General features: G+C 47.0%; 1 protein-coding gene across 1 annotated transcript in view; it reads left to right on the top strand.

Annotated features, from left to right (window-relative positions):
• Nucleotides 1–23,483, top strand: part of LOC100598878 (unconventional myosin-X-like) — a 28,926-nt gene extending 5,443 nt beyond the window's left edge. Inside the window, 9 exon segments of the mRNA XM_030805028.1 lie at nt 728–814; nt 5,766–5,889; nt 7,086–7,383; nt 8,387–8,594; nt 9,450–9,590; nt 10,713–10,814; nt 13,194–13,358; nt 17,199–17,365; nt 23,318–23,483. Coding sequence (XP_030660888.1) covers nt 728–814; nt 5,766–5,889; nt 7,086–7,383; nt 8,387–8,594; nt 9,450–9,590; nt 10,713–10,814; nt 13,194–13,358; nt 17,199–17,365; nt 23,318–23,483 — 1,458 coding nt within the window.
• Nucleotides 23,484–24,024: the final 541 nt, after the last annotated feature.

The raw sequence follows: 24,024 nt of genomic DNA, 5'->3' as shown, positions 1-24,024 counted from the left end.
CTGGCCCCATACATCCTATTGGTCAGAAAATTGTTTTTCCTTTGGTTAACTGCAGACTTTGGTCCGCACAGTCTTTTTCTTTCTTGGTCTGAAAACCACCCAGTAGTCCCATATGTAGCTTCTTTGGATAAACCTAGAAATTGACCCTTCTGGTCTTAAAGCTTGAAACTTAATATTTGTTTCATCTGAGTTCCTTCCTCAGGAAACAACCTTCAGGCCTCTCAAAAAAGCCATCAACGAACTGAAATTCATCCAGACAATGAGATGCTGGGAGCCCCTCATTCATCATGATTGCTTCCTTGCTCCTCCCTAGTTCCTGTTTTCTTACACATTGTTACATTTCTTCCCTGCCATCTAAACCTTTGGTTTTGGTTGGTCAGGGAGATGGATTTGAGACTGAGTTCTCATCTCCCCCACTGCAGCACCCTATTAAAGCGCCTTCCTTGGCAATAATCATCTCGGTGATTGGCTTTCTCTGTGGCAACCAGCAGGCATCCCAGATCTCTGAATTTTGGCAAAGGAGTCTCCTGATGAAGGTGGGATGGATTCTACTGACCAACATCAAAACAATCAGATATCTGAAACGCTTAATCTCAGGGTCGGGATTTGGGCCGCCCTTGGGCCTTTTCTTGGGTCTCCCCTTTAAAATCAGCCTAGCCAGGCCTGTCTTCCAGGCACAGGGGTAGGGCCAGATCCTCCTGATGCTTCTTGATGTTTTTCCTGCCAGGTCGGCAGCCACCCTCCACTTCCCTGTGACCTGCAGAGAAGCTTCAGCGGGCATTTATTCAATTTGCTGGGAGCCCACGAGGCACAGGTACACGGTGGCTCTGTGGTTCCCACTGCATCTGCCACCCTCCTTGGTCCACTTGCTGTCTCTGGCAGGCATTAATGTTCTGGGTGAGCTTGGGGGCTGAAGACACCCAGGCAGGGAGGGTAGGAAAGGCACCAGCCCCGTAGGTCCTGTGCATTAGGGATCGAAAAAACGTCTTGAAGAAACAGAAAGGGATCGTTGGGAGTAGATCAAAGGGGAAGGAAGAAATCCTAGGAGATTTCCTATCTGAAGGCACCATGAAGAGAAAGGCCGCCTCTGGGCCGCGTCCTCCCATTGCAGGTGAACCAAGTTCTGGTCTCTATTGGAAACCAAAGCAGATAACTTTGCCCTGACTCCTAGTTAGGAAGCCACGCTTTGTCCTCCCGTTTAGCACTTGATCCTGTAGCACTTGATTGTCTCTCCTGGGCTTTCTATGGATTCCAGGGATGCAACTGAGAAATTTGTTTTTAATGCACTTTTCCTTAAAGTAAGAGTATTTTAGGCCAGGCGCGGTGGCTCACGCCTGTAATCCCAACACTTTGGGAGGCAGAGGTGGGCATTTTACTTGAGGTCAGGAGTTCAAGACCAACCTGGGCAACATGGTGAAACCCCATCTCTACTAAAAATACAAAAATTAGCTGGGAGTGGTGATGTATGTCTGTAATTCCAGCTACTCGGGAGGCTGAGGCAGGAGAATCGCTTGAACCTGGGAGGCGGAGGTTGCAGTGAGCCAAGATTGCACCACTGCACTCCAGCCTGGGTGACAGAGCGATACTCCTCTCAAAAAAAACAAAAACTAAAACAAAAAAAAATTTTTAAGTAGCTTTTAAATTTTTATATTTTACTTTTGATTAAGTCACATGTTCACAAGGTTCACATTTCAAAAGGGTACACAGTAAAATGGCTCCCTGTCACCTCTGACCCCAGATATTCCCCTTCCCTTCTTGGAGGCAAGAAGCATTATCAGCTTCTTTTTCTTTTTTCTTTTTTTCTTCTTTTTTTTGGCCACCAAGTTACCATGAGAAGCATTATCAGTTTCTTCTCTTTTTGTTTCTTTTTTGAGATGGAGTCTCGCTCTGTCTCCCATGCTGGAGTACAGTGGCACTATATTGGCTCACTGCAACCTCTGCCTCCCAGGTTCAAGCAATTCTCCCATCTCTACCTCCCAAGTAGCTGGGATTATAGGCATGGACCACCACACCCAGCTAATTTTTGTATTTTTAGTAGAGGTGGGGTTTCGCCATGTTGGCCAGGCTGGTCTCGAACTCCTGAGCTCAGGTGATCCTCCCGCCTCAGCCTCACAAAGTGCTGGGATTACAGGCATGAGCCACCGCGCCTGGCCTATCAGTTTCTTAAGTGACCTTCCAGGGTTATCTTACATAATGAAATAAGGCAGATCACACACATACAGAGACACACAGATGCACGCACACTTTTTTGCATATACACCTGGTAAAATTTCATCTTCATACTTCTTGAAGATGCTTTCTTCACCTACTAGTTATAACTGGGAGGTGGCTCTGTGTCAGGCCAGGAAGAACTTCTCCACTGGTTTTTGTGTTTTGTTTTTTTTTGTTTTTTTGAGATGGAGTCTCTGTCCCCCACGCTGTAGTGCAGTGGCCCAATCTCGGCTCACTGCAAGCTCCGCCTCCTGGGTTCACACCATTCTCCTGCCTCAGCCTCCCAAGTAGCTGGTACTACAGGCGCCCGCCACCTCATCTGGCTAATTTTGTTTTTGTATTCTTAGTAGAGACGGGTTTCACCATGTTAGCCAGGATGGTCTCAATCTCCTGACCTCGTGATCCACCTGCCTCGGCCTCCCAAAGTGCTGGGATTACAGGCGTGAGCCACCAAGCCCAGCCTTCCACTGATTTTTCTTGGCCACAGAGTGTTGCACAGAATGGATGTACCATCATGTACTTAGTAGCAGTCCCCTTTTGATAGACATTTAGGTTGTCACCAGGATTTTTTACATGAGTAATGCTGCAGTGAACCTCCTTGTCCACAAGCCATCTCCTCTGTGCTGGGGTATATCTTTGGATACGTTCTTAGAGGAGGAGCTGGTGGGGAAGGTCCTATGCACGCATAGTTTTCGGAGCTCTCCCTCAGTGCCCTCCATTGTGGTTGTACTAACCCTTCCCTACACCCCCTTTATTTTCCCCCCAATCTGATAGTAGACAAATGGCATCCCAGTGTAGGGTTTTTTTTTTTCTTCCGCTTTAGTTTTTGAGATGGAGACTCACTACGTTTCCCATGCTGGCCTCAAACTCCTGGGCTCAAGCAATCCTGAATCATCTTCCTGCATAGCTGGGACTGCAGGTGCATGCCACCACACCCAGCCTAGTGTAGTTTTATTTTTATTTTATTTATTTATTTATTTTGAGACACAATCTTGCTGTGTCACCCAGGCTGGAGCGCAGTGTCATGATCTCGGCTTACTGCAGTCTCCACCTCCTGGGTTCAAGCAATTCTCCTACTTCAGCCTCCCAAGCAGCTGGGACTACAGGAGTGCGCCACCACGCCTGGCTAATTTTTTGTATTTTTAGTAGAGATGGGGTTTCACCATGTTGGCCAGGCTGGTCTCGAACTCCTGACCTCACATGATCTGCCCGCATCGGCCTCCTGAAGTGCTGGAATTATAGGTGTGAGCCACCATGCCCTGCCCCAGCGTAGTTTTAATTTGTAGTTGGGAGTGAGCCCCATCCCATCCCCAGCCTGTGCTCTCTCCCCAAGGGACCTGCTGCAGCTGGGAGGGGAGCTGGCCCAGATATCACGAGCCACCGGGACCAGCCTTGAGCCACCACACCCAGCCCAATTGGAACCAGATTCAGGTTGCTTTCCATGCAACCCATGGGACTGGCTACACATAATTTCATTTTTAGCCTTAAAAATTTTATTTTTTGAAGATTTCTTCTGAAAGGAGTAAAACTATGATGTATCAGCCACACTCAGTCTTCAATGCTGGAACTTAACCTGTTTTTGTATTTAGTTTGAATTCAGACATTTTCAGCTGGGCGTGGTGGCTCATGGCTGTAATCCCAGCACTTTGGGAGGCTGAGGCAGGTGGATCACCTGAGGTCAGGAGTTCGAGACCAGCCTGGCCAACATGATGAAACCCCATCTCTTGTAAAAATACAAAAGTTAGCTGGGCATGGTGGCAGGCGCCTGTAGTCCCAGCTACTTGGGAGGCTGAGGCAGGAGACTCGCTTGAACCCGGGATGCAGAGGTTGCAGTGAGCCAAGATCGTGCCATTGCACTCCAGCCTGGGCAACCAGAGTGAAACTCTGTCTCAAAAAAAAAAAAAAAAAAAGAGTAAATACGATTTTTCAAATATGAAGCCATTCTTCTTAAGAAATAAGTCGGCCGGGTGCGGTGGCTCAAGCCTGTAATCCCAGCACTTTGGGAGGCCGAGGCGGGCGGATCACGAGGTCAGGAGATCGAGACCATCCTGGCTAACACGGTGAAACCCCATCTCTACTAAAAATACAAAAAATTAGCCAGGCGTGGTGGCGGGCGCCTGTAATCCCAGCTACTCGGGAGGCTGAGGCAGGAGAATGGCGTGAACCCGGGAGGTGGAGCTTGCAGTGAGCCCAGATCGCGCCAGTGCACTCCAGCCTGGGGGACAGAGAAAGACTCCGTCTCAAAAAAAAAAAAAAAAAAAAAAAAAAAAGAAAGAAGTTACCCTAAATAAGTCCATAAAATTGTTTGAATCAATTTGAATTTAGACTTTAAAAGAGTAAATACAATTTTTCAAATACGAAGCCATGCTTCTTAAAAAATGAGTCAAGTTACCCTAATCAGTCTATATAAATTATTTAAGTAATTAAAAATTTTTTTGTGGCCTTCAATTGGTTATTACCGAAACAGTTTTATAGTGGAAATGAAATTACCATGATAGAATGATTCATTACCTCTCCTGCAACTTTTCTGTTTATTTAAGGTTCTAAAAGTAACTTTGTTTTTCTCATATCCCAGATGAACATTTTAGGAGCATAAGTACATGATGATTAAATTCCGTGAAAGACTTTCTTAGGTTTAAAGGGTGGAAGGGCAGGCAGGCACGTGGAAGGACAGTCTCCCCAAGAATATATTAATGTGTGTAGTTTTCAGGTAGAGAGAATAGAAAACAGCAATTCAAGAACTAGCAAAATGTGTTTATGAAATGAACTATAGATAAAAATAACATGATTTAGCTACTGATGGCTAAATCAATAACAGATCATCAGATTTTTTTTTATTTTGCTCTTATTTTTTATAGAGACAGGGCCTCACTATGTTGCCCAGGCTGGTCTCAAACTCCTGGGACCACGTGATCCTCCTGCCTTAGGCTCTCAAAATGCACAGGCATGAGCCACTGTGCCCAGCCTAGATTAAATTTTTGTTGTTGTTGTTGAGACAGAATCTCGCTCTGTCAGCCAGGCTGGAGTGCCATGGCGTGATCTCGGCTCACTGCAACCTCCACCTCCTGGGTTCAAGCAATTATCCTGCCTCAGCCTTCAGAGTAGCTAAGATTACAGCTACTCAGCCACCACACCCGGCTAATTTTCATATTTTTAGTGGGGACAGGGTTTCACCATGTTGGTCAGGCTGGTCTCGAACTCCTGACCTCACGATCCACCTGCGTCAGCCTCCCAGAGTGCAGGGATTACAGGTGTGAGCCACCGTGCCCTCCTGAGATGAAATTTTTTAAATGTATGTAATCTCCAGGGGAGAAAATTTAAAATGACATGGGGAAGTACACGCATGAGAAACTAAGAAATGAGCTTTAAGAATGTATTTTTGTGACTTGTCTTCAAACACAGATTATGGGGTATCTTCATGCATGAAACCACCTAACACTGGATTTCCACCATCTTTGCCCCACTAGGTTTATGGATATTTGAGACTCTTGAAAAATATTTATATGCAGGAAAATACAGGTTTCTTACAATAAGCTTGTTTGCTTTATCTTTAGGAGAACTGCCTGAACTCGGATGTGGTGGAACAGATTTACAAGCGGAACCCGATCCTTCGATACACCCATCACCCCTTGCACTCCCCACTCCTGCCCCTTCCATACGGGGACATAAATCTCAACTGTAAGTCCAGAGCTCCACCCCGACTCCTCAGAGACCATGATTCCCCTTGCCCTGCTAACTCTTTAGTTTAACACAGTAGCATTTGTTTTTAGCTCAAAGACTCTCTTACTCATCGTTAATTGGAAGGAAAAGATGAAATATACTTAGATGCATTACTAAAACAAGACTTCTAGAGTGTGGTTGTAGTAATGCTAAGATTGATTGCTGTAGTAAAAGAAGAGATTTAAAGGAGTCAGAAAATGCCAGTTCTCCCCCTGAACTGAGAGTAGCCTTTTGTTTCATTTTTGTTTTTTTTTTTGTTTTTTGAGACAGATTCTTACTCTGTCACCCAGGCTGGGGTGCAGTGGTGCAATCTTGGTTCACTGCAACATCTGCCTCCCAGGTTAAGGTCGTTCTCATGCCTCAGCCTCCCCAGTAGCTGGGATTATAGGCGCCTGCCACCACATCCAGCTAATTTTTGTATTTTTAATAGAGACAGGGTTTCACCATATTGCCCAGGCTGGTCTTGAACTCCTGGCCTGAAGTGACCCACCTGCCTCAGCCTCCCAAAGTGCTGAGATTACAGGTGTGAGCCATTGCACCTGGCGAAGTAGCCAGACAACCAGATCCTAAGTAATTTTGCATTCCAAAAAAGGATTTTGTTCAGCAACAGATTACCTTTTAAGCAAACATTTTATATGGTAAGAAGTTCAATTAGGTAACAAAACCGTGTCAACTTACCCACCTCTGTGCTTTTAGATCTGTGTTCAGCTGATTGAGATGTATAGGGAGTGTGGTGGGCATTGTATCCATCCTCCTCATTTATTCCTTTTTTTTTTTTTTTTTTTTTTTGAGATGGAGTCTTGCTCTGTCGCCCAGGCTGGAGTGCAGTGGCGCGATCTCGGCTCACTGCAAGCTCCGCCTCCCAGGTTCGCGCCGTTCTCCTGCCTCAGCCTCTCCGAGTAGCTGGGACTACAGGTGCCCGCCACCACGCCCGGCTAATTTTTTTGTATTTTTAGTAGAGACGGGGTTTCACCGTGGTCTCGATCTCCTGACCTCGTGATCCGCCCGCCTCGGCCTCCCAAAGTGCTGGGATTACAAGCGTGAGCCACCGCGCCCGGGTCATTTATTCCTTTGTCTTGACTACTGCTCCGATTTTGCTCATGCCCTATTCTGAACCCCTCGGTTGACTTCTGTGTTTGTTTTGCTTGTCCTAGTGCTCAAAGACAAAGGCTATACCACCCTTCAGGATGAGGCCATCAAGATATTCAATTCCCTGCAGCAACTGGAGTCCATGTCTGACCCAATTCCAATAATCCAGGGCATCCTACAGACAGGGCATGACCTGCGACCTCTACGGGACGAGGTGTACTGCCAGCTCATCAAACAGACCAACAAAGTGCCCCACCCCGGCAGTTTGGGCAACCTGTACAGCTGGCAGATCCTGACATGCCTGAGCTGCACCTTCCTGCCGAGTCAAGGGATTCTCAAGTATCTCAAGTTCCATCTGAAAAGGTAAAGCATGTGGGCACGAGAGATGAGCTGGGCAGAGCTGCTCACGCAGGTGGGGCGCTGGGTCCTCATTCAGATAAAGAGGCTCTTGAACAGAAGACACCTCTAGTAGGACAGGGACCTCTGGGTCAGACTCGTGGGTTGCCTGAGCAAGCTTACAGAATGCTGCCATCCTTTTTCTCTTTAAGTCACACAAGGTTATTTTAGGGACCAAGTCACCTTTGATGTAATGTCCTAATGTGTAGGACATTGGATCAATTAATTACCACTACTCTATATTAAAAAAAAAAAAAAAAAACTTGGATATTTGTTCCAGATCAAAGAGGTAGAAACAATCTGATTGAGATTTTGATTAGCTATAGAAAAAGAAGTTTGTTTTCTTTTCTTTTCTTTTTTTTTTTTTTTGAGACAGTGTTTTGCTCTTGTTGCCCAGGCTAGAGTGCAATGGCATGATCTTGGCTCACTACAACGGCATGATCTCGGCTCACTGCAACATCTGCCTCAGGGGTTCAAGCGATTCTCCTGCCTTAGCCTCCCAAGTAGCTGAGATTACAGGCACCCGCCACAATGCCTGGCTAATTTTTTGTATTTTTAGTAGAGATGGGGTTTCACCGTGTTGGCCAGGCTGGTCTTGAACTCCTGACATAAGGTTATCCACCCGCCTCGGCCTCCCAAATTGCTGGGATTACAGGTGTGAGCCACGGCGCCAGGCCAAGAATTTTCATATGATAGGATGAGGCATGACTCTTTCAAGTATGAACAATGCTGCAGAGGTGAGTTGGCAGCACAGTTGCTCCCAGTGAGACATTCACTCTTTAGGGGTTTTTTGTATTTAAATTGAACTGCACAAAATGAAGCAGGCCCTTGCCAAGAAGTCACTGGTGCTTGCTCCATTCACCAGTGGGGGACCATTCACCGCTTTGGTCTACAGAACCTTGGCACAGCCCAGTTCCCAGCAGCCAGCCCCCGTCAGTCTAAAAATTAACAGTTAGTGTTTGTCTCCTAGGATACGGGAACAGTTTCCAGGAACCGAGATGGAAAAATACGCTCTCTTCACTTACGAATCTCTTAAGAAAACCAAATGCCGAGAGTTTGTGCCTTCCCGAGATGAAATAGAAGCTCTGATCCACAGGCAGGAAATGACATCCATGGTCTATTGCCATGGCGGAGGCTCCTGCAAGATCACCATCAACTCCCACACCACCGCTGGGGTGGTGAGGGGATGCCTTGCTGCAGATACACCTGGGTCAGGAACATTGTGCAGCGTTAGAGCGGCTGTCCTGCACAGTTGCAATTTGCTTAGTACAGCTGCTCAATACTAAGGAAATGCATGTAACCCACAAGCAACCACACGAATATAGAGATAAAAATATATATTAAGATGAGTGGAAACACAGAGATAAACTCAAAGTACCTGAGACATAATCTTGCTAATCTGAGAAGCAGCTGAGTGTCTAGCAGAGCTGCAGACCTGGCTCAGGTCCAGCCACTTTGATGAGGGCTTATTGCAGTGCTTCTGCAAGAAAGTGTTTCTGTTTGCCACATGACTAGCTAGATGAATATCAGATGAACACATTTTCTTTTTAAAATTTGAACTTGCTATTATAAAACCAACTGGCCAAAAGGGTAATCCAATAACCACCCCCCGACCCCCACCCCCACCAAAGTTTCTTGTGCAAAAAAAAAAAAAAAAAAAAAACATCATCTGGAGTCTCTGTTGTTCCTTGGAGTTCATAAATTTATCAGCTAATAGACAGGACTGCAGCTTTTCCCCCGCTTTTCCTGTTAATATAGGTTTGCAAGAAATCAGCCCAGCATCTGCCTCTACTGATGGGCAAAATACCCTGAGTTCTTTTCAGCAAGAAAGAGATAAACCTAATCTCAAGAGAACAAAGGGAAAATAGTACTTTTGAAATTCTGGGATGACCACACGGGTAACATGTTTAGGAGGCTGCTTGGAGACGCCCTTGTGCCAGCAGCTCCCTCCGGGATCAGGTGATGGCACATTCGGGGAACACGTGTTGGGGCCACAGCCTGTGGAACTGAAGTCCCCCTGGTGTGTCTTCCAGGTGGTGGAGAAGTTGATCCGAGGCCTGGCCATGGAGGACAGCAGGAACATGTTTGCTTTGTTTGAATACAACGGCCACGTCGACAAAGCCATTGAAAGTCGAACCGTTGTAGCTGATGTCTTAGCAAAGTTTGAAAAGTAGGTTCCTTTTCTCTACTGTGTCAGAAGAGCAAATAAATGACAGAGCAGCGTTCAGGGTTTGAGCTTCCATTTTTGGCTTCACGGTGTATTGGAGTTAGTTTTATTTTACCTGTGTTGCTGCCTGTTTAACTTTGCATATCCGCTAGCTATTTTTCTCGATTCCTAGATAAAGCCATGGTCTTACGTGATGTCACTTGTCAGTGGTTTTTTACCCCATTCCTTTTCTCAGTTCCATGTTGGACCCGTCTGGGTATTTCTTGATTTTTTACGTTTCCAGTTGTCATTAGCTTTGAAATTGGGCTGATTGACTGAAGCCAACTTATAAACTCTTTAAACTATGTGTTATATCTATGATATAAAATGGACCTTTTTTTTTTTTTTTTTTTTGAGACAGAGTCTTGCTCTGTTGCCCATGCTGAAGTGCAGTGGCGCAACCTTGGCTCACTGCAACTTCTGCCTTCTGGGTTCAAGCAATTCTCCTGCCTCAGACGCCCGAGTAGCGGCACGTACACCACGCCCAGCTAATTTTTGTATTTTTAGTACAGATGGGGTTTGGCCATGTTGGTCAGGCTAGTCCCAAACTCCTGACCTCAGGTGATCTGCCCACCTGGGCCTCCCAAAGTGCTGGGATTACAGGCATGAGCCACTTCACCCAGCCTGTAGACCTACGATATTTGATCTGTGACTTCATATCCTCTAAGTAGCATGGAAGGTATTCCTGCTTAGTATAAACACAGCCCTCATACAAGAATATTCCTATCAATTTTTATAAATGTTACCATCATGTATCTGAGGCTTGGTAAAGGTAATAAAGAAACAGGCTTTTCTTTTCTTCCCGTGGACTCAGCATAATGCTTAGCTGGTACTAATTCGAATGCGGCTCTCAGAAAACACTTGTTAGCTCATTTAACTAGGGTCTGCCTGTTTGTTTTCTTAAAGCAAAATCAGGATGAAAGTATGTTTTTTCACTGTTTATTCCTCTATCCCCATCTGTATCCACTGTTATCTGGGCCTGGACAGAATGTCTGTGTCCTTAGAATATACCATGTAAAGTCAGGTCCCTGCGGGTCACTGAAGGCCCCACTCGTTCATATTCTGAGCCTCTCTTGACTCCTCTCTGCAGCTGGCTGCCACATCCGAGGTTGAGGACCTGCTGTGGAAATTCTACTTCAAACTTTACTGCTTCCTGGACACAGACAATGTGCCAAAAGACAGTGTGGAATTTGCTCCCCCTTTCTGGAATCATGTTTCCCCCTATGTAAAACCGGGGGCTTGAACTATGACAAGCCCTCTCACCTAACCTTGGTGTGAATGGATGGGCTTTGAGGAGTCCTTGAATCCCTGAAACTGTGCAAAAGTGTGTGCATTTGTGTGCACGCTCAGCCTCACATTTCTCCAAGGAGAGGAGCTGGTGTCCTTGTCCAGTTCTCAAAGGAATCTGCGAACAACAAAAGGTACAGATTTCGTGAACTAGGTCAGAGGTTGGCAAATTGTTTTTTGTAAAGAGCCCAAATGGTCAATATTTCCAGCTTTACGGGCCACACAGTCTCTGTTGCAACTACTTGAGTCTGCTGGGGTAGTGAGAAAGCAGTCCCAAACAGTGCATGAACAGAGGGGTGTGGGTTCCAGTAAAACTTTGTTTAGGGACACTGAAATGTGAATTTTCTGTCACTTTCGTGTGTCAAGAAATGTTGTTCTTCCTTTAGAAATGATCCATTTTCAATGATTTTAAAATGTAAAAAAAAAAAAAAAAAAAAAAAACAATCATTAGCTCAGACACTTGTAGAAACAGGAGACGGGCTGAATTTGGCCTGTGAGCTGTAGTTTGCTGACCCGTGAATTCGATGATCTGCAAACTCAACAGCAGCATGCATTGAAGCAGCACCTGCGGTCTACTGGGCACTGGCCTGGACACTGTGGGTTCAGGCTTCTCACTCTAGAAGAGGCAAAGAACAGGAAATGGCCTCATTCAGCCCCTAGGCGCTGCCTCACCCAGAGATATCACAACCATGCCAGGCGCAGTGGCTCACGCCTGTAATCTCAGCACTTTGGGAGGCGGAGGCCAGTGGATTGCTTGAGCCCAGGAGTTCGAGACCAGCCTGGGTAACATGGTGAAAACCTGTCTCTACTAAAAATACAAAAAATCAGCCAGCTGTTGTGGCTCATGCCTTTAATCTCATGCTTTGGGAGGCCAAGGTGGGAGGATTGCTTGAGCCTAGGAGTTCAAGACCAGCCCAGGCAACATAGTGAGAACCAGTCTCTACAAAAATTTTAAAAAATAGCTAGGCATGGTGGCATACTTCTGGAGTCCCAGCTACTCGGGAGGCTGAGGTGGGAGTATCCCTTGAGCCTGGGAAGTCAAGGCTGCAGTGAGCTGTGATCGCATCACTGCACTCCAGCCTGGGTTGACAGCGCAAGACCCTGTCTCTAAAAAAAGTTTTTAAACTTTTAATTTTTATTTTATTTATTTATTTACTTTTTGAGATGGAGTTTCACTCTTGTTGCCCAGGCTGGAGTGCAGTGGTGCAATCTCGGCTCACTGTAGCCTCCGCCTCCCGGATTCAAGTAATTCTCCTGCCTTAGCCTCTGGAGTAGCTGGGATTACAGATGCTTGCCACCATGCCTGGCTAATTTTTTTGTATTTTTAGTAGAGATGGGGTTTCACCATGTGGGCCAGGCTGGTCTCGAACTCCTGATGTCAGGTGATCCACCCACCTTGGCCTCCCAAAGTGCTGGGATTACAGGCATGAGCCACCGCGTCTGGCCCCCCCAAATTTTTTTAATTAAAAAAAACTGTTTTTAATTGCAAAAAAAGAGATATCACAACCGGATAGCCAGAGATATTCTGATACTCTGATAGCCAGAGATACCACAGCCCCCTTCACCCAGGCCCCTTCCTGAGAAACCACAAGACTCCCTGAAAGGAGCTGGCATTTGCGTGCCAGCTTTTGCTGGACGCGTTGCATGCTACGGCGTCTCCTGTTACCCCTGCTGTAGCACATGGGGGAGGTAGGCAGTACCCCCACCTGCTCCTGTGGGGAAATAGGGGCTTAGAATATTGCCGTTGTCTCAGATCGAATCCCAGTCTGCTGTCTGTGGGCTGTGTGACCTTGGGCAGGTTACTTTGACTCTCTGAGGCTCAGTTTTCTCATCTGTTAAATAGGGATAATGTTACTACCTACCTCATATAGCATTGTACCAAGATTAAATGAGTTAATATAACTGAAGTGCTTAGAACAGGACTGGACACATGGTAAGCGCTCCAAAAACATTCATCACCACTGTAGAGGGGAAAGATAACCCAAGGAGCTGTGGTTCCTGCCTGTGAACTCCTGGTCTGCTAAGGGCTGAGCCCTCCTATTATACCCACCCACTCATGAAAGGTAGTTTTGGCCCATTGATTAAATGATAAACAGGCCACTGGTGCCCAAGTGCCTGGCATCGCCCAAGTTCAGTGTGGTTATCTAGGGGCCGGCTCCCAGTGGATATGCGGTAGTATTTGATACATGTGTCCCTAAAGCAGTAGGTCCCAAGTGGCCTTGGGCCAGGACTGGGAGGGTACAGGGGCAGAGCTGAACCCGCTGCTGTTCCCGCACTCTCACAGATGAAGATGCTGGACAGTGAGAACACCAGACTGGGCCGGGAGCTGGAGGAGCTGCAGGGCTGCCTGGCGCTGGGCAAGCGGGCAGAGGAGAGCTGGTGGGAGACCATGGGCCTCTGGCAGAGGCTGCTGAAGGGCGAGGCCAGCCTGGAGGTGATGCGGCAGGAGGTAACTGAGCAGGCGGGCGGGCTGGTGCATCTTTCCTTCCCCCAGCAGGAAGCAGGTGGGCACCCTAATGCTGGGACCATTCTGAAAGGCCACTCCTTAGGGCTTGTTCCTTCCCCCACTTCTTGAGACTCTTCCACAGTTGTAGTAACAACCCAAAGAACAGTGGGCCTACTGTGTGCCGGCACAAAATGGGTAGGGAGAGGCCCTGTAGATATGACCTTGTTTGATTTTCTCAGCAGCCCCATGGGGTAGGTACTGTTAGCCCTTTTTATTTATTTATTTTTTTTGAAATGGAGTCTCACTCTGTTGCCCAGGCTGGAGTGCGCTGGCACCATCTCGGCTCACTGCAACCCCCACTTCCTGGGTTCAAGCGATTCTTCTGCCTCAGCCTCCCGAGTTGCTGGGATTACAGGTGCTCGCCACCACACCCAGCTAATTTTTTGTATTTTTAGTAGAGACAGGATTTCACCATGTTGGTCAGGCTTGTCTCAAACTCCTGACCTCAGGTGATCCACCTGCCTCGGCCTCCCAAAGTGGTGGGATTACAGGTGCGAGCCACCATGCCCGTCCTACCATTAGCTCCATTTTACAGAGCCCTCAGAGAGGTCGAGGGATCTACCCAAGGTCACACAGCCACCTAGGTCTGTCTGACTCCAAAGCCCACATGCTACCCGCTCTGCCTTTTCTGGCTGTTTCATCGCCATGAATCTGTTGTATGGCCCGGACCAACTCATGTCATCTCTGTGCCTCAGAGCGCTCATGAGAGATGGGCTAGCACAGCCGGGCATGTATGAAGGGCCCTGGCACAGGTCCAGGCACCCAGCTGCTCAGTAGATGGGGTTTCCAGTGAAACTGGTGACTGTGAGAGGTTGACTCTCTAAATGGCAGGGGTAGCTTTGTGTCTGTGTGACCATGTATCCCATCAGTAAATGATACTTTACTGCATGCCCCCACTGTGTGCAGATTTATTGATAAATTATGGGCAAGGGGGGCAATGTAGCCTAGTGGTTAAGAGAACAGCCTCTGGACACAGCTCCCTTTGGAACCAGTGGGCACTTAACCTTCCTGGCTGTTCACTGTGTTCCCAAGTGCAGCCCGCAGCCCCCATGTGGCCCCGTGTGGTGTGCCTCCCCGCCTTCTCCCCACCCCCCAGGGCTGTGAGTACATGTGGTTAATAAGCTGCTGTCAAGCTATTTAAAAAAAAAAAAAAAACAAAAAAAAAACAGAAACAGAAACAGCCGGGCGCAGTGGCTCACACCTGTAATCCCAGCACTTTGGGAGGCCAAGGCTGGTGGATCATTTGAGGCCAGGATTTCGAGACCAGTCTGGCTAACATGGCAAAAGCCTGTCTCTACTAAAAATACAAAAATTAGCTGGGCATGGTGGTGCTCACCTGTAATCCCAGCTACTCGGAGGCTGAGGCAGGAGGATCACTTGAACCCAGGAGGCAGAGGTTTCAGTGAGCTGAGATTACACCACTGCACTCCAGCCTGGGTGACAGAGCTAGACTCTGTCTCCAAAAACAAACAAACAAACAAAAACCCACAAAAACAACAACAAAAAAAACAGCCTTTGGAGCTAGAGTGCCTGGCTTTGAATCCCAGCTCTGCAGTTTACTAACTCTGGCCTTGGACAAGTTAGTTACTTAGCATCTCTGTGCCTGTTTCATCTTCTGTAAAGTGAGATCCATTCATAGAGTAGTAATTAGAGTTCATATTTTTTGGAAAGTTGCTTAGTGCCTGGCACTGATAAGCCCTATGTATTCAAATGCCAGCTGTTATTACTAATAAACTATGGGCATTACAGGCTTGTATAAAGAATCAAGAGATTAATAAACAAATTATAGGATTTCCTCCCACAGGGATGTTTTTGCACCACCTGCTTCAGAGGTGAGCACTAAAGGAGAAAGAGTTGTGCTGACCACACAGCCAGGGATGGTGGGCTTCAGTCTGGGCCTTAGGGGTGGGGCGTCGGGTTGGGGGAGGCCTTGCTGACCCCCACCTCCTGGCATCCCTCCAGCTCCAGGTAGCCCAGTGGAGGCGTGAGCCACTGTGCCTGGCACACTTGGCTAATTTTGTGTGTGTGTGTGTGTGTGTGTGTGTGTGTATTTTTTTTTTTTTTTTTTTAGTAGAGATGGAGTTTCACCATGTTGGACAGGCTGGTATCAAACTCCTGACCTCCAGTCGGGATGGTCTGGGAGCAGATGATGGTGATGGCTGCACAACAGTGTGAATATAATTCATGCTGCTCAGTTGTACACTTAAAAATGGTGAAAATGGCCAGGCGCATTGGCTCATGCTTGTAATCCCAGCACTTTGGGAGGCCAGGGTGGGGGGATCACTCGAGGCCAGGAGTTCAAGACCAGCCTAGCCAACATGGTGAAACCCCATCTCTACTAAAACTACAAAAAATTAGTCGAGTGTGGTGGCAGACGCCTGTAATCCCAGCTACTCGGGAGGCTGAGGCAGGAGAATCTCTTGAACCTAGGAGGCGGAGGTTGTGGTGAGCCGAGATTGCACCATTGCACTCTAGACTGGGCAACAAGAGCGAAACTCCATCTCAAAAAAAAAAAAAAAAAAGGAAAAGAAAAGGCCAGGCTTGGTGGCTGACACCTGTAATCCCAGCACTTTGGGAGGCCGAGGTGGGCAGATCACCTGAGGTCAGGAGTTTGAGACCAGCCTGACCAACTTGGAGAAACCCCATCTCTACTAAAATTACAAAATTAGACAGGCATGGTGGCGCATGCCTGTAATCCCAGCTACTCAGTAGGCTGAAGCAGGAGAATCGAGGAGAATCGCTTGAACCCAGGAGGCAGAGGTTGCAGTGAGCCGAGATTGCGTCATTGCACTCCAGCCTGGGCAACAAGAGTGAACTCTGTCTCAAAAAAAAAAAAAAAAAATAGTGAAAACGAGCTGGGTGCAGTGGCTCATACCTGTTAATCCCAGTACTTTGAGGGGCTGAGGTAGGTGGATCGCTTGAGTCTGGGAGTTTGAGACCAGCCTGGACAACATGGGAAAACCCCATCTCTATAAAACAAAAACAACAACAAAAGTTAGCTAGGCATGGTGGCGCATGCCTGTAGTCCCAGCTACTTGGGAGGCTGAGGTGGGAGGATCTGTTGAGCCCATGAAGTCAAGGCTGTAGTGAGCTGTGAGCACACCACTGGGCTCCAGCCTGGGCAACAGAGCAAGACCCTGTCTAAAAAAAAAGTGGTGAAACTGGGACACTTTATGTTACATATGTTTTGCCAAAACAACAAAAAAATTAGGAGGCCGGGCACGGTGGCTCACACCTGTAATCCCAGCACTTTGGGAGGCCAAGGCAGCAGATCACAGGAGATCGAGACCATCCTGGCTAATACGGTGAACCCCGTCTCCACTAAAAATACAAAAATTAGCCGGGCGTGGTGGTGGGTGCCTGTAGTCCCAGCTACTCAGCAGGCTGACGCAGGAGAATCCCATGAACCCGGGAGGCAGAGGTTGCAGTGAGCCGAGATCGTGCCACTGCACTCCATCCTGGGTGACAGAGTGAGACTCTCAGGAAAAAAAAAAAAAAAAAAAGGACAAAGCCAAGGGATGGGCTAGGGCAGTTCATGTGGGGGCAGCAGGCGCCTCACTGAGGAGGTGATGGGTAACGGGAGAACGTGAGCGAGTAGCTGGGGGAGGGACTTGGGGCGAGTAGGGAGGTCCTGAGTGGAGGTGCGCCTGTCCTGTGGATAGCAGGGGCCAGCAGTCCCCGAGCATCAAGCAGGGGAGTGACAGTTGGGGATGAAGAGCTTGCTCCAATGGACATTATAAGCCTCTATGAGGACTTTTACCCTGAGACGATGGGACCTTCTAGAGCTGGAGGCCCCCAGGGGCAGGCCTGCTTCTTTGGGAACTTCTGAGCGAGGCCTTTTGGGTGGTGACCAAGTTCATGGCTGCAGGGCAGTTTTGGTGTCCCTCTGCCGCCAAGGCAGGATGCTCATGGCAGGACCCGTGTCCTGCAGTTCCAGTGCCAGCCTCCAGGTAATGCCCTGGTTCCACCCTGCCTCCTCCACCTCCCCAGGCCATCACTCCACGCAGAGTGCACAATTTTCTGGCAGGGAGTTGGGCTGCCTGGATTCCCATCTCAGCCCCGAAACTTCCCAGCATTGAGAGCAACCAAATCACGTGTGTGTGTGTGTGTGTGTGTGTGTGTGTGTGTGTGCCCAAGTCTCGCTCTGTTGCCTATGCTGGAGTGCAATGGTGCGATCTCAGCTCACTGCAACCTCCACCTGCTGGGTTCAAGCGATTCTCCTGCCTCAGCCTCCTGAGTAGCTGGGAATACAAGCGTGCACCACTGCGCCTAGCTAACTTTTTGTATTTTTAGTAGAGATGGGGTTTCACCATGTTGGCCAGGCTGGTCTTGAACTCCTGACCTCAGGTGATCTGCCCGCCTCGGCCTCCCAGAGTGCTGGGATTACAGGCGTGAGCCACTGCACCCGGCCCACTTTTTTTTTTTTTGAGACGGAGTCTCGCTCTGTCGCCCAGACTGGAGTGCAGTGGCACAGTCTCAGCTCACTGTAACTGTCTCCGGAGTTCAAGTGATTTTCCTGCCTCGGCCTCTGGACCTCAGCATCCCAGGTAGCTGGGACTATAAGCGTGGGCCACCATGCTCAGCTAGTTGACCTGCCCTGCCCTGCCCTGCCCTGCTTTGCCCTGCCCTGCCGTGCCCTTCATCTTTTTTTGACAGAGCCTCCCTCTGTCTCCGAGGCTGGAGTGCAATGGTGCAGTCTCAGCTCACTGCGACCTCTGCCTCCTGGGTCCCAGTTCAAACAATTCTCCTGCCTCAGCCTCCTGAGTAGCTGGGATTACAGGCGCCTGCCACCGCACCTAATTTTTGGATTTTTAGTAGAGACGGGGTTTCACCATGTTGGCCAGGCTGGTCTCGAAGTGCTGACCTCATGATCTGCTCACCTCGGACCCCCAAAGTGCTGGGATTACAGGCGTGAGCCACCACGCCTGGGCTATTTATTTTTAAGATGGAGTCTCACTCTGTAGCCTAGGCTGGATTGCAGTGGCGTGGTCTCAGCTCACCGCAACCTCCGCCTCCCGGGTTCAAGCAATTCTTCTGCCTCAGGCTCCCGAGTAGCTGGAATTACAGGTGTGCACCACCATGTCTGGCTAATTTTTGCATTTTTAGTAGAGACAGGGGTTTCACCATGTTGGCCAGGCTGGTCTGGAACTCCTGCCTTCAGGTGATCCACCCGCTTCGGCCACCCAAAGTGTTGGGATTACAGGTTGAGTCACTGTGCCCAGCCCAGTTTTGTGATCTTTAGAAAATCTCTTCTCCATACCTCATTTTTCTCATCTGTAGGATAGGGGAAGTAATGATACTTAAAAATGTAGCTTTCTTGTGAGGATCAAATAAGCTGATCTATATATAGCACTTAGAACAGTTTTTGGAACATGCTAAGTGCTCACTGAATGTTAGCTCTCATTTTATTAATATCATTATTGCCACTATATGCTGGACCTGTTCTAAGCATTCCATGGATATTTAATCCTCACACCAGTCCTATGGAGTAGTTCCTGTTATTTTCAGCATTTTAGAGGTAGGAGAATGGAAACTGAAATCACCTGCACAGTCACGTGGCTCGTCCTGATCTGTCTTTCCCTAGGGGCTGGGGTGAGGTTCACAGAAGATAAAGTGCCTTGAGCACTTGGTGAACTGTAAAACTCCAAACCATTGAGGGCCCTAGTTTTATCTGTTCTCCTGGCCCAGAGCAGATTAGAAATAGCAAATTAGTGTGAAGGCAGAGGGTGGCAAACACAGGCCCTTCAGAAGGGCAGTTGGCAGCACTGGGGGAGGTGCCTGAAAAGCACAAAAGCAGGCATTGCCGCCCCATGGTGTCGCCCACCTTGGTGGAGAGATAGGATTGAGCTTCTTTGTGAGCTCTTTGGAACGCTCTTCCTGACCCCTAACCAGTTTGGGGCCTGGGACTTGACACGTGGCTGGCACATGCCGAATGGGAAGGGAGGCCGGGTGTGGTGGCACACGCCTGTAGTCCTAGCTACTCGGGAGGCTGAGGCACGAGAATCGCTTGAACCTGGGAGGCGGAGGTTGCAGTGAGCTGAGATTGTGCCACTTCACTCCAGCAAGTGTGACAGAGCAAGACTCGAGGTCAGGAGTTCTAGACCAGCCTTGCCAACATGGTGAAACCCCATCTCTACTAAAAATACAAAAATTAGCCAGGCATGATGGACACCTGTAATCCCAGCTATTTGGGAGGCTGAGGCAGGACAATAGCTTGAACTTGGGAGGTGGAGGTTGCAGTAAGCCAAGATCATGCTATTGCACTCCATCCTGGGCAACAAGAGCAAGACTCTATCTCAAGAAAAAAAAAAAAAAAAAGCGAAAACGTACATAAAATATCCCTGGAAGGATTCATAGGCAACAGCATCCCACAAATTGCCTACAGGGTGAGACTGGGAGACAGGAATGGAAGAGATGCCTATTTTAACTTTACAATTTTCTGTACTATTTGAATTTTTTTTTTTTAATAGAGATGGGGTTCTCTCTTTTTTTTCCATGCTGGTCTCTCGAACTCCAGGGCTTAAACCTGGCCCTATTTGAATTTTGAACCATGTAAATGTACCATCTTTTCAGAGAAAAATAAAATCTGGCTGGGCATAGTGGCTTACAGTGAGCTGTGATCATGGCAGTGCACTCCGACCTGGATGGCAGAGTGAGACCCTGTCTCAAAAAAAAAAAAAAGCGTAATGAATTTTGACCAAGTGAACCACCACAGATCAAGAAATAGAACATTACTAGACTGGGGTATATTTGTAGGAGTGGAGTTGTTGGTTTTAGAGGTATATGAATGATAAAACTTTAGTATTACATATTGTTGAACATTTTCCCAAAGTAGTTGTACCATTTAGCAGGGATATGCTGGTTACCCCACATCCTCGCTGATACCTGTTGGTTAAAAATTATTTTGCCATTCTAGTAGGGATGCAGTAATATATCAGTGTGGTTTCATTGAGATTGAGTATCTTTTATTGCCATTTATATGTCCTCTTTTGTGAAGTGCCTGTTAAACCTTTTCATCCAGTTTTCATTGATATGCTTGTTTTCCTGTTGATTTGTAATACTTTATTCTGGATATGCCTCCTTTCTAGGATTTATATGTATTGCATTTCCCTTTTTTCAATCTGTAGCTTGCGTTTTTACTCTTTTATGGTGTTTTTTCATGACTGGAGATTCTCTAACTTTTTTTTTCTTTTTGAGACAGGATCTCACTCCGTTCCCCAGGCTGGAGTGCAGTGGCACAGTCACAGCTCACCGCAGCTCACAAGGCTCAGGTGATCCCCCTGCCTCAGCCCCCAAGTAGCTGGGACCTACAGGGGAGTACCACCACACTCAGCTGTTTTCTGTATTTTTAGTAGAGATGGGGTTTTGCCACATTGCATAGGCTGGTCTGGAATTCCTAGGCTCAAGTGATACAACTGCCTCGGCCTCCCAAAGGGTTGGGATTACAGGCATGAGCCACTGCACCCAGCCTGAGATTCTTAATTTTAATGAAATTATACTTTATCAATCTTTTCCTTTATGGTTACTGCTTTTTGTGTCCTGTTCAAGAAATCAATGCCTAACCTACGAGTATGAACACATTTTTCTGTGTTAACCTTATAACAATTTTATTTTAGTTTTCGCATTTTTTTTTTCAGACAGGGCCTCACTCTATTGCCCAGGCTAGAGTGTGGTGGCAGGATCTCAGCTCACTCAACCTCCATCTCCTGTCTCAAGTGATCCTCCCACCTCAGCCACCTGAGTAGCTACGACTATAGGCATGTGCCACCATGCCTGGCTAATTTTCGTATTTTTTTTAGAGATGGAGATTCAACATGTTTCCCAGGTTGGTCTCGAACTCTTGGGCTTAAGTAATCTGCCCACTTCAGCCTCCCGGAGTGCTGGAATTACAGGTGTGAGCCACCCCACCTGGCTATGATTCACTTTTTACTACATGGATGTGTCTGCTTAATCCAGCACCATTTATTGAAAAGACCATCCTTTTCCTTCTGCACCGTGTGGCACTGTTTTTCATAAATCGAATGACTGTATGGTCATCTGATTTATGAAATTAGTGTGGTTCTGTTTCTGTTTCTGGACCAACCTGGGTAACATAGTGAGATCCTGTCTTTACAAAAAATAAAAATAATAAATAAATGAATAAAATTTAAAAAATAAGTGTGTAGAGCAGTTGGAGTCATAGGCGATAATTTATAAATGATTGCCAGTTTCTTGGCTACATATGGGTGTTGGTAATTCAGATGTGTTGGGCATTCAGGCAAAATGTATTAAGTGAATTATATGGTGTTCAGAATGATTGCTAGATGTTCACTGTGACTTGAATTAGATGTTATTTGAGCCTCACAGAGCTACAGTTTTGACTCTTTTATTTATTTGTCTTTTTAAAATTTTTACAATCTTCCTGTCAAGGCAGTAACTCTTTTATACTTAATTGTTCTTAGGTATAGTTAATTACCAGGAAAACTTTATGGATCATATCTAAATAAGTGTTAAGCCATTTAAAGGGCTCACGTGATGTGATGTAAACAATAGTATTCTACATAATAGTTTTAGGACTACGTCAAATAATTTTTTTTTTCTTGAGACAGTGTCTCGCTCTGTCGCCCAGGCTGGAGTGCAGTGGTATGATCATGGCTCTCCGCAGCCTTGACCTCTCAGGCTCAAGAAGTCCCCCCACCTCAGCCTCCTTAGTAGCTGGGTCTACAGGCATGCACCACTATGCCTGGCCAATTTTCTACTTTTTGTAGACAGGGTTTTCCTATAGTGCCCGGACTGGTTTCAAACTCCTGGGCTGAAATGATCCTCCCACCTTGGCATCCCAAAGTGTTGGGATCATAGGCATGAGCCATCACACCTGGCCATTTTAGTTTTAATAATTTTTCTATTTTTCTAATTTAAAAGATTTACTAAAATCTCTTACAGCTATTATTTATGAATATAGTATTCATTGTTGTTATGATTATTTTGTATGTGTTTAACCTGATTTTCAATATAAGCTCCTGGCAATTAGAGATTTTGTCTCTTTTATTCACCACTATATTCTCAGTGCTTGACCTTGCCTGGCATGAAACAGATATTGAATAAATATTTCTTAAATGAATGAATGAATGAACATACTAATACCATATTCAACAATCTCCGAGTATCACAGTTTTCACCATCTAACAAATAAAATAGCTTGTATAGAGCAGAGTCACAGTCAACCTGCCATGAAAGGAAATGTCAATGAAAAATAATCCTTTGTATGTGTAGCTGCTGAGATTTTGGGGCTTTTGTTACTGTAGCATAACCTAGTGAAAGCTCAATGAGACAACATATAGAATATACGTGTACAGATAGACCAGCTAGACCAGTAGATGGGATTCCAAAGATAGTTCAGTAAGCATTAACTAATGACACCCACACTCTCTTAATTCCCTAACAGAAATAATGGAATTCTTGTTCTCTAAGATCTGCCTCAAATATTACTTACTTTGTGAAAACTTCCCTGGTTTCTGTAGTATTTAGTCAGGACTCTATTTTTTTCCCCCCAGGCTGGAGTACAGTGGTGCCATCATAGCTCACTAACCTCTAACTGAAGGCTCAAGGAATCCTCCTGCCTCATCCTCCCAAGTAGCTGAGACTATAAGTATGTGTCACCATGCTCAGCTTATTTTTCATTTTTTATTTTCCGAGACAGGGTCTTTCTGTGTTGCCCAGGCTGGTCAGGACTATTGATTACATATGACAGAAACCCAGCCACCTCTAGTTCCCCACCACCTTTCAACCTGCTCTTCCCTGGGTCTTCCCAGTCTCTGTAAATGGCAGCTCCATCCTTCAAGTTGCCGAAGCCCCAAATCTCAATGTTAACCTTGATTTCTCTCTTTTATCTCACAGGCAATCTGAAGGCAAATCCTGTTTAGACCCAGGCGAAGGTTCCTGGTGACCCAGGCTCTCACCAGCCAATTGTCCCTTGCCATCCTCCTGAGGGTGTCTGGAGCTTCAGTGCTGTGTGTTCTTGGCCTCCACACTGGGGATGCCACCGACTCCTACTGTCCAGGGCTTCCAGTGGACTCTCCAAAGCCCTGATGTAGAAACTTCCCCATTTGGTGCCCCAAGAGCAGCCTCACATGGTGTGGGCTGACATCAAGAGCTGCCAGATCCAACAGGTAAAAATCCCGAGGCATTGCCAGCTTGGTGGGGTCAGATAGTCCTCTTTCTATTATGACTCAGATGTTAAGGGAGGATGCCAAGGTTTCTAAACATCGCAGGGCCTTGCCTGGCATGAAACAGATATTAAATACATATTTGCTAAATGAATGAACAAATATCCACAGCGTGTGCCGCCCATGACCTGCAGTGCTGTGGTCAGGTGGAAGTGATTTTAGTTCAGGAGAGGACAGTGTTCTCTCCAGGACTTTTCCTTACTGGCTAGATCTGTATCCCTCTCCTCGCTCTTCCCCTCTCACCCCCCGTTCTCTGCCCCATTTCTCTCTGTTTCCACCCTACTGTCCCCTTTCACCTGCTTTCTCCTCTTCAGCTTTTGTGGCTCACCCCCTCCCTGTCCACCTGCGTCCCCCAGGCTAAGGCTCTTACACTGTCCTGGGTGGGGAGATGTGTCTGGTTTTAG

This window comes from Nomascus leucogenys, chromosome 24, assembly GCF_006542625.1.
Source record: "Nomascus leucogenys isolate Asia chromosome 24, Asia_NLE_v1, whole genome shotgun sequence".
Lineage (NCBI taxonomy): Eukaryota > Metazoa > Chordata > Mammalia > Primates > Hylobatidae > Nomascus > Nomascus leucogenys.
This window is presented reverse-complemented; position numbering and strand designations above follow the sequence as displayed.